At 44.7% G+C, this 11,414-nt stretch overlaps 1 protein-coding gene across 1 annotated transcript; it reads right to left on the bottom strand.

Annotated features, from left to right (window-relative positions):
- Positions 1–6,149: 6,149 nt before the first annotated feature.
- LOC125524979 (putative FBD-associated F-box protein At1g61330) lies at positions 6,150–9,453 on the bottom strand. The gene is made up of 4 exons (XM_048690003.2): positions 9,334–9,453; positions 7,147–8,122; positions 6,857–7,006; positions 6,150–6,747 (listed from the first exon to the last, which is right to left on the bottom strand). The coding sequence occupies exons 2-4, from the start codon at positions 8,113–8,115 to the stop codon at positions 6,307–6,309; spliced, it is 1,560 nt and encodes a 519-aa protein (XP_048545960.2). The 5' UTR covers positions 8,116–8,122; positions 9,334–9,453; the 3' UTR covers positions 6,150–6,306.
- Between the last annotated feature and the right edge of the window lie 1,961 nt (positions 9,454–11,414).

Below are 11,414 nucleotides of genomic sequence, written 5' to 3'. Positions count from 1 at the left end.
TCGTAAACATAAGCTCATGACTTATGAAGTCGGTGAGAAGGCTTACCTTCGGGTTACTCCGTTAAAGGGAACCCATCGCTTCGGTATCAAAGGCAAATTGGCTCCTCGTTACATTGGACCCTTTCGCATTCTTGCCAAATAAGGAGAAGTTGCCAACCAATTGGAACTACCTTCGCATCTTTCCAGAGTTCAGGATGTCTTCCATGTTTCTCAACTCAGGCGTTGCTTCGCGGATCCTATCCGTGGAGTGGACCACGAAACGCTTGATCTACAAGATAACCTCTTATATCGGGAATATCCCGTTCGTATCCTTGATCAAGCGGAGCGTACCACTCGACGACATAATATCAAGTTTCTCAAGGTTCAATGGTCACACCATTCCGAGAAAGAAGCCACTTGGGAAAGGGAGGATCGTCTTCGACTCGAGAACCCCACCTTCTTCCCAGAGGATCCTAAATCTCGGGACGAGATTCTTTTGAGTGGGGGTGAGTTGTCACACCCTAGCTGGTTCATGCATTAGAGTGTTGCATCATGTCTACTTCCATAGAAACTTGAAATGGGGATGACAGAACCCCCAGCAACTCCCCTGGAAACAACTAGGGTTTACTAAAATTATTTTCAATGAACCCAAAGTGCCCTTCACAGAATGTTCTTCATTTCTGGATTGGGTTAAAACCCCTGGCAAAAATGGTGCACTCTTTTCTAGGACATTCTGGATTCTTTGAATTAAATCATAAGTATTTGAATTTGGGCATTTAAATGCTATAAAATATTTTAAATGCCCAAATAATTCTGGAGTTAAGTGAGGGTTGTTAGGAATAATCCCAACAAAGCCCACAATTATTTTCAGGATTTTAGCAAGTGCCTAAGTATTTTTAATAAAGCCCTAAAGTTACAGCAAAAGAGAAAAAGAAAACAAATAGGAAAGAGAGAAAGAGAAAATCTTACCTGGTGCCCACCCAGCAGGCCCACCTGCCGGCCCAGCCCAGCCAACGCTCCAGCGAGCTTCTTGGCTTGGCCAGGCAGGCAAGCAACTGCTCGACGGCGAGCATAGCATGCGCGCCACGCATCTGCCCGCCGCCTCGCCGCTCCCCTCGTCGAGCTGTCGACATGGGACGACCCCCCTCTCTCTCCCCGACCTCGCAGACATTCGCTCTTCCCTCTGGTTCCTCTCTCTCGCCCTCCCTGACGTCACCCGAGACGTGACGGTCGCTGCCGCCCGCCGCAGCCACGTCCAACACTGTCCCCGCGCCCTCTCACCGTGTCCGGATGGTTCGCCGTCGTCGACTACGTCGACTAGCCAAGCCACACGATGTCGGAGCCCCTGCATCATCCCCGCCGTCGTCGTCTTCAACCTCGGGCCGCCGAGATCCCCGTGGCCGTTTCGACTGCACCGAGCCTTCCCCGAGCACGCTGACCTTCTCTGCGGCTTCCCAGTGAGCTACTGCTCCTCCCCCTTCTCTCTGCTTTGTCGCTAGAGCTCTGTAGCCGCCGTGCCTTTTCCGTCCGAACGCACCGCCGCCTGAGCTCATCGCCGACGTAGCTCCGGCCGCTTAGCGGTCCCACTGGCACGTCCAGTATGCTCACCGCATCACGTAGGTGTTGTAGGTGCTAGCGCCACGCTGCCTAGGCCACTGCAGCCACATGCACGAGCTGATCCGAGCTTCGGCCTCCGCCAAGCTCGTCATCGGCGATGCTCCAACCACTCCTCGGCCAAGCCATCACCATGGCTGTATGCACGCGAGCACCAGCTGCCCGTAGCTGCTCTCCGCGTAGCAAATGATGCCCTGTGGGCAAATCCCGCAGCGCGCCGCCGCGTCTGGCCTCGCCGGCGGCTAAACGCCGGCAGGCTTTGACCCGCTGACCGGCGAGTTGACCACGCCTGACCCGTGTGGGCCCAGGTTGACTCCTCCCTGAGCCTATGACAGGTGGGGCTGGCCTGTTAATTAGTTTAGGATTAGTGTTAACTAATTTTAGTTAGTTTAGGTCACTGACATGTGGGCCTAGGCCCCACTAACAGTTAATTAGTACTAACTTAATTATGTTAGTTAGCTGAGACACTAACAGACGGGGCCCACCAGTCAGGTTTGACTGGCCCTGGCGCCTTTGACTCGCTGACGTCACAGTGACGCAGTGCTGACGCAATTATTCATTTTCTAGATTTATTTTTATATAGGAAATTCCAGGAAATAACCAAAACTTCTAAAAATCATAGAAAATCAACCATAGCTCCAAATCAAACAAATTATATATGAAAAATGATCAAAAAAATCAATCTATCCATCTTTAATGGTTTCATGCATGACAAACCACTTTAACCTTGCTGTTTAGGTGAAAAAAGCTAACACACTTATTATGCATAAGAACTTTAACTTCCATTTGAATATTTGGTTCAAATGGACCCATTTCAACTTGTTTCACATTGCATTAGGCAGGACACATCATTTTGCCATGTCATAGCATGCATCATATTGTTGCATATTTTCATGTGTTGATTATGTTCTGTGTGTCCTTCGTGGTAGGTTCTACCTCCGAGGATATCGCCGAGTATCCAACTGAAGGGTAGTACCCTACTACCACTCCATCAGGAAAGCATCCCCATTGATCATATCGATACAATCCCATGTTCTCGCCTCTGCTCTCGTTTACTACATTAAGACAACATCGTTTCAAACTGCTGTGTGCTACGGTAGTTGAACCCTTATCCTCTGCATGACCTGTCATTGCCACAGTAACTAGATGAAACCCACTAGCATGTGTAGGAGTTGATTGAGCCATGTTTGTGTTTCCTACCTTGCTATGCCTGCTATGCTTAGAGTTGTGTCAGGTCTGGTTCATCTGGGTGATGAGCTAGAGTGAAATGATTATGTCGGTAATGTGAGGAATGTGTTGAACATGATTTGGTAAAGGTATCGATGAGAGGCCATGTAGGACTACAAGGTGGGTTGTTTCATTGAGGCTGTCCATTAGAACTGAGATCTGTATGTGTGATTTAAGATTCAGTTACAATCATACGTTGGGCCCGAAACCAATGGACCCTCTCGGCTTCTTGATCACCCTAGTACTCTGTCCAGGAGTTGCAAATAGTTTCTAGTGTTTGTAGGTTATGTGTTGGCGGCCGTGCGTAGGGCTGACCCTAGGGGTGGGCTATGTTGCGGTAGATACACCGTGGCCGGGTATGCCGGGCGCCCGTTTGGCGTCTCGGGACCCTGTTCACATCGTTCGGGGCCGTATGTGGAAACCTCGGCCGGACTCCCTGCGGATGGAACCTGGATAGGCGATAAACCTGGACTAGAGACTTGAGTGTTTAGGTATGTCGTGGCCGACACCCTCGTTGGGCTTCCGCTTGAAGGTTGCCGAGTACATGTCGTGTAAACGGCGGTAAGTGGTGAAAGCGTGTATGAAGAAGTACACCCCTGTAGGGTTAACATCATCTATTCGAATAGCCGCGTTCGCGGTAAAGAACTACTTGGTTGCCTATATAGTTCATAGACAAGTTAATGGATACTACTAAAAGACTCAAGATAAGTGTGAGTACCGAGGATGGCCCTCTCGTAGGATGACGAGGGAGGATCCCCGGTGGAGTATTGTGTTGGTGATTAGTGGACTCGTGTGCGAAAACTATTTTACTAGTGGTGTCCCGTAGGATAGCTTAGCCAAGAGTCAAAGCTGGCTTGCTGCAATAACTCCACCACCTTCTTGAGAATGAGCATGTATAGTAGGTTCTGATGTGAGACCTGTTGAGTACCTTTGTACTCATGTTTGCTTAATTACTGTTTTCAGACGACAACACCGCCCCCTCCGATGGGTTTTATGTAGATCTCGATGTCGATGAGTGACTTGCCACCCAGGTGGTGATCCTGGCCATGGAGGGCCCTATGTAGATAGACAGGCTTCGAGAAGCCTTCTTTCTTTCTAGTGTCTGTACTCAGACTATTTGCTTCCGCATGTGCTTGTATGCTTGTATGACTTGAGTGTCGGGTCATGTGACCCCTACCTGTATGAACATGTTATGTATGGCTCTCTGGAGCCTTTAAATAAAGTACTTGAGTTGTAGAGTTTTGTTGTGATGCCATGCTGTATTTGCACATATCGAGCATATTGTGTGTATGATTGAAATGCTTGGTATGTGTGGGATCCGACAATCTAGTTGTTTATCCTTGGCAGCCTTTCTTATGGGGAAATGTAGTCTAGTGCTCCTCGAGCCATAGTAGTCCGCTACAGCCCGGTTCATCGGAGTCCTGCTAGCCCAGCACTACTACTCTTGGCACTTGACTGGCCGGCATGTGTTTCACTTCGTTCCTATGTCTGTCCCTTCGGGGAAATGTCACGCGGTGACTTCCGGAGTCCTGCCTAGCCTGCTACAACCCGGGTTCCCCGGAGTCCTGTTAGCCCAGTGCTACAGCCCGGATTCACTCGCTGATGACCGACATGCTCGATGTGATTCATGTATGCCTGTCTCCATAGGTCTGTGCCGCTTTGGGTTCACGACTAGCCATGTCGGCCCGGGTTCTCTCTCATATGGATACTAGCGACACTATCATATACGTGAGCCAAAAGGAGCAAACGGTCCCAGGCCATGGTAAGGCGACACCCGTGGGGATATCGTGCGTGAGGCCGCAATGTGACATGAGGTGTTACCGGCTAGATCTATGTGACTTGGAATCGGGGTCCTGACACGCAAATAGTTCATCTAAGTGAGCCGCATGTTGTATATCGCAAACACCTTCATCTGGCTGCCCGTTGTTTTTGTTGCCTAATCACAAGCAGTTCATCCGAGTGAACCGTATGATGTATATCGCACACACCTTTATCTGGCTGCCCGTTTCTTTTGTTCCTCCTCATCGCAAACAATTAATTGAGCCGAATCGTATGCCCTGTATCGCACATGCAACGAAAATCTGAACCGTGTTTGATGCATCCTCCATCACAAATGTTTTGCACCTTTTTGACGGTTTTTTTACACCACCGTTTACAATTATGGCATCACACATAGTTTCGTCGAAGGGTCTCTGATCATAGTGTCGCGTTAGCAGCAACCTGTAGTAGTGGGTGCATGCCCACTAGCCTGGGACGATCCCCAGTCAGCTCATGGGCAAGACCTTGTCGAAGATCTTGATCGTGCCATGAACAAGGCTCACCGACTCAAAGTCACGAAGATCCACTACATCGTCCTTTTTCATGAGCAGGGACACAAGCGCCTTGTTGATAGCATCCATACCATGCATGTCGCCATGATATAAATACTCAAGTGCCCTCATAATATCATCCTTGATGATGTTCCATCATGATGATTAGAAACATCCCGTAAATCCATCAAGCTCTGGTGCCTTATCCCACAACATATCTTTGACCACTTTTCAATCTCATCATATGTGACTGGGTGTTCTAGGTGAGAGAGCTCCAAGCTTGGCAGCTCAAGTGCCTCCATATTGAAAGTGAATGGCCTCATCGGTGTCGTAACAAGAATCCCATCATTCCAATCATCCACCGCAACTTCAATGTTCTCTTGACCCGTGATGTTCTCGTCATTGTGCCTAATGGTGGAGATGATTTGAGCGACAGAAAAATTGAATAGTGAAGTGATGAGAGAATACTTTAAGTAGGGGAGGCGGTGTAAAGTAGTCATTTTCATTTGAAGTACGTATTTTGTTACCCTTGTCCACCATACATCAATCTTGATTAGCACAGAGAAGATAAAGAAAGCCATGTTTTTTTGTTAACTGTTTTCCATTTCATTTCCTAATGCCTTTGTAAGTATTAACTTTGTGTGAGATACTCATGTCCATGGATCATGGAGAATGACACGCTACTCCGTGTCAATGCCGGATGACACAGTAGTCAGTGCAAGAACCAATTCTTTCTTATCGTCTGTGCAGTACCAGCTTTTTCTTATCCTCTGTGTACACATTGATGAATCATACAATAGTTAGTTGGTGTCCTTGATTTGCATTTTATTGGATTTGGAATGTGCTTGTGCTCGATGTCATAGAATGCTTGTGTCCTAGTTTTCAAGCATTCACACAACTTGTTAGAGTTGTACTATATAATGTTTTGCAAATGATATAATTGCATGCCACATCGATGATGGAAAGAGTAAAAGGTATTAATGACGAATTGTTAGACATAATTTACAAAAAAAAGTTGCATACCAACATACTATAGTATATATATTTTTTTGAAACGGAGGCAAAAGATTCGTTTCATCATTTATTAAGAAGGGACTGTATAAGGTTGATGTTCGAAAAAGGAGCATTACAATAACAATCTAGAATACAACAAAGATTTTACTCTCCCAGCATCGAATTACTCAAGTGCTTCATCCATGCGATTACCCAAATCTTGGCCTCCTCGTTGACGAGCTGCATAACACAATGAGGCAGCTCGGATTTCTGCCAGAAAATTCATGTCTTTCTCTAGTTCGAGCATTCTATATTCCCGAGAGATAATGGAGAGCTTCACATTTGGTGAAATTATTTCATGAAGATATTTTCTCTCTAGTTCTCTAAATAAGGAAAGGAATTTTATTATCCATTCATGGTCCACACGACGGCCAACTATGTCAGATCCTTTAATCGTCAAAATCTCCAGGGCATGGGCACTTTCAACAACATGCACTAGAAATTCAAGTTGTGTTGTTGTTCCAGAAAATCCTGTAATATGTAGGTTCTTTAGATGATTATGTGGACACCGGGGAACACTCTTAATTGGCTCTGAAACACGATGTGGGAAACCAAAAACATGAAACTGCAATAGTTTGAGAGAGAAAATATGTTAAGCAATGGCATAATTCATGATTCACGAGTCAATATACTTATAGCAAAGAGAAGTCTATAGGAGATAGGAGTATACTCACATAAATCGCTAACTTTTCAACGAAAGGAGAAACACTCAAAAAAGAGGCCAAAGACAAAATATTGCCATCTTCTTTGTCATTTAAATCCAACCTCAAATCTAAACATTTTAAGTTGGAGAACTTGCAAGGGGTTGTCATCCACAAGGGCATCTGAGAAGTAGATAATATAAATGGTCACATAAATCCTTGTAAACTGCACAACAACATGGCTTGACTATAAGCAAGGGCATCTGCCCAAAAAACCTAGCAAAACCAACTTACATATTAGAGTGGAGTGTAAGATAACAAACCTTGAGTTCAAAAGATGCACGCAATGTCAGATCTTGAACACTTGGAAGCACTTTGGGAAGTACAGACAAGGCATATTCAAGAGTCATTGGGGTATATAAATCAAGAAATGCATGTTTTAGGTCTGCAACATCCCCAAGGTCAACAGGATACAACCGCCCATAGAACATGAATGTTTTGAGTTTCATCGCATTTAGTACTATCTTTGTTATCTTACAGTGCCCAACACGCAAGTATAATAACTTTGACAATGGACGAACCACTGTCAGCTTGTCATTCAAGTGGCATCTAACCATACTAAACCACTCAAGATTAATGCAATTTGATAGCAAATCTTGAAGATCCTTCCGAGTGACACGTAACAAGAGCAAGTCAAGTGTTCTTAGATTCGGGAAACCATTGAATTGAGGAGGTAGTTCAAATGATGCAAAACTAAGTTGCAGATGACGAAGCCAAAATATGCTTCTGTTATCTAAAAGATTAAAAGGAAATATGTATTGATCCACTTGCGGTACCAACAAATCGCCCGGCGGTAAATCAAGGGCAAGACTCTTTGTTTGGGCCGATACAGCAAAAGCAACCCAAGTATTGATATGATTCACTAGCCTGTTGTCATATCCAAATTTGATCATGAGCTCTTCAACAAATGTGCCCTGATGTTGTTGCATGACTGCATTAACAGTCTTAATGAATTTCTGAGTGTGTTGTCGCTCATAAAACACATCGTTGGACACTGTGAGAACATTAAATCTTAGTTTGGGGCATATCTTCCACCTATCTTTCCATTTACTTGATAGAATGCCAGTCCTTACAGCATCCTTTAACGGCAGTTTTGATAGAATCATAGACATTAGATCCTCAGAAAGGTCTGCAAACTGAACCTTTGCTTTGGTTTTCTTAAAATTTGTTCCCCGATAGGATTCATAGGAATGCCTATGTCTTTTTCTTGTGCCATTTTGATCGCTGCCCATTTTGATTCTACATGAAAATGATGCCAAGGTAAGTATGAATATATCAAGTAAATGAACCTGGAAGGCCGGAACCCATGTAAACATCACAACAAAATGTTACCCTATTCCATTCCATTTATAGTTTCTACTATCCCTCATACCCAATTAAGAATAGACATAGTAAGTTGTCATATTTTCCTTGATAAATAAACCGACTATGCTTCTATCAAGAACCGTAAAATGAAACCATTGATTAGAATGATACATAAGAGCATGGGTTTACGTCGGTGAACATCAAATCTAGATTGTGTGCTCATTGTGCATGGCACGCCCAAAGTTAATTTGTGGAATTTTGTAAGGTTTAGACAGTGATTGGACGAAAAAAAAAGTTAGCAATGATAAAAGTTGACTAGGTTAAGATAGCAGTAACGCCACAGGTGAATAGGAACGATGATGTGCGGCGATGCGCCTGAGTTTGGGTGTTGGGGTTGAGGTGGAGGTGATGATATATCGAGTTCGTGGAAGGGGATGCTATAGAGCCATGTTGTATCTTATCTAGATTCAAGGATCATTAATACTGGAAAGAGGAATTAGAAAACTAAGGTGGAGGAGAAGGGTGAACTGCGGAGATCCCATGCTACAAAATATATTGTGTGCGGTTAAATAAATCTATATCGTTAAACTAACTCTGGATTCGTTAAATAAATAAATCTAGATCCTCTAATCAAGATTGGAGGTTGGTCAGGACTCGAGAGCGGAATCAGAAAAGGAAGGGGGAAGGGTGAACTATCGAGATCCACTCTTCCCAAATTCATCATGTGTAGATAAATAAATCTCGATCGCTGCAGCAACTCGAGATTCTCTAAAAGTTAAATAAACCCAAATTCTCCGATCTAGATTAGACGTCGGCCATGACTCAGGAGAGGAATCGGAAAAGGAAGATGAGAGGAGAGGAGAAGGATAAACTGGGGAGATCTCATGTTCCAAAATCCATCATGTGTAGTTAAAAAATTAGATTGTTAGAGCAACTCTAGATCCTCTAAAACTTAGATATTTATAGCAGTTCCTACTATCACTCATAATCAGATAAGAACAACCACTCCATCAAATTGCCTTATTTTCCTTGATAACAAATCGAGTTTGCAACAAAAGGGAATCATAAATTAAAAGGATAAGTCAGAGTATGGGTTTGAGTGTTTGTGTGTGCGAGAAGGTGCAGGGAGGCGACGAAAAACTTACCAATGGCGAAATACTATGGATGGGTTTGAGACAATAGCGGCGCGGTGGTAGAACAGGAACATCAGTGGGCGGCGACGCATTTGAGTTTGGGGGTTAGGGTTGAGGAGGAGGCGGCGGTGATGGCAGACCTAGGTCGCGGAGGGGTATTTTCTTCTTATAGAGGCGCGTTGGGCCTGATCAAACCTGGCCAGATGGGCTGGTCCAGCCTGGCATGGCCCGGACTAGGTTAAACGGGGCAGCCACTGCACAGCCCGGCCAGGCACGCTAACTACTCAAGCCGTGCCCGGGCCGGCACGCGTGCTGCCCTCCGAGGCACAGGCACGGCCCATGGCTAAACGTGCTGGCCCGTAGGCACGTCTGGCATGAGATGGCCTGATTTTTTTTTTATAAAAAAGGCCCGCGTCAGACCATGCGTAGGGTTTTTCTAGAAAATTATATGCGCTAGAGGGGATTCGAACACACGATGCTCTGCTACTTTTCGGACGATGTGTTACTGCCAACTGAGCTACCCATTGCAGCTGATCCAACTGCTAGCATCGATTTTAAAGAACAAACAAGCTGCCCAGATCCGAATTAGTTTGGAATTTTGGAAGCAATATTTTTTTAGAAAAACGGAATGTTCTGTGAAACACAAACACTTACCGAATTTGTGATTTTTTTTAAACTACAAAATTTTCGAAAAACAAGAACATTTTTTGAAAATCTTGAGCAATTGTTTTGAAACCAGAACGTTTTTACAAATTTCAAAATGGAAACATGAACATATTTTGAAATTTGTGAACAAAATTTCCAACCACTATTTTTTAAAAACTTGTGAACAATTTTTAAAACTGGAACACTTTTTGATACTCCTGAAATAATGAAAACATGAACACTTTTTTAAAACAAGAACATTTTCTAAAAATTTGAAAACATTTGAACAAAAACATTCCGAACAAATTGTATAAAACAAGAACATTTTCTGAAATGCCCGAACAATTTTTGGAAAATGTGAACATTTTTTAAACACAATTTTTTTTACATATGGAACATTTTTTAGAAACACGAACAAATTTCAATCTTTCTGAACAATTTCGAAAGAAACAAAAAAATGAAAAAATAAACAGAAAACAGAAGAAAAGGAAGAGAAAGAGACAGGAAAACGGAAAAAAGTAAAACAAAAGACAAAAAAGGAAAAGCCCCCCAAGAAGAAACAGGAAATACGGTCAAAAAGAAAGAAAGAAAAACAGTTCAGGGAACCTTCTAGAGGTTCCCAAAACCAGATGGCTAGCTCTGGTGTAACGGGCCGGCCCATTGCTAGCGATGCGGGGCATTCCCTGTGCGTTCTGTCACATTTTGACGTTTTGACGCTCTTAGCGGCGCGTAGGGTTTTCCGTCGCAGCCAGAGCGTGCCCACGAGGCACATCGATGCAGCAGGGCTTCATGCATGCATGCACGTTTCGCTCGCTACACTTGCACATTTATTTATTTAAAAGTACTAACATGATACTTTTTTAATTTAAAAGCAGCACGTAGCAGCATAGCAAGTAGGCAGTAGCACACTTGCACATTTATGTAGCACGTCTCGCTCGCTGTGACACTGTGCGTGCCGTGCCAGGGCTGGCATGCATGCCCGGCATAGCAGCCCAGGCACGACCCACTTAGCCCCAGGCACGACCCACTTAGCCTCGTGTCATGCCGGCCCATGACGTGCCAGGCACGCAGGCTATCGTGCCGACCCGATTAACAGGCCGTTTGGCTAGGTTTGGGCCTGATCCAAATTGAATGTCGCTTTCCGCAAAAAAAAAGAGGTCGGTCAGGACGAATAGACCAATACTGAGAAAAGCCTTATAGATGAATCTCAATGAGCGACGGGCGAGATGAGCCACCCGCCACAACTAATTTTGAAAACTAGCAGTGGCAGGTAACAAAACCTGCCAGCCACAGTAAACTGACTAACTGTGGCGGGCACAAAAGACCACCCGCCACACGTATGTTCACTCGGGCGGGACTCATCTGCATAATCCAGCTATGACGTGCAATGCCTAGTGCCCGCCACATGCAGATGCCCTAGCAGTGGCGGGCAACTTCTAGCAACCACC

The sequence above is a fragment of the Triticum urartu genome, chromosome 7A, assembly GCF_056163025.1.
Source record: "Triticum urartu cultivar PI428250 chromosome 7A, HENAU_Tu73, whole genome shotgun sequence".
Taxonomy (NCBI): Eukaryota; Viridiplantae; Streptophyta; class Magnoliopsida; order Poales; family Poaceae; genus Triticum; species Triticum urartu.
Note: the sequence above shows the minus strand (reverse complement) of the source record. Positions and strands in the feature narration are given on the sequence as shown.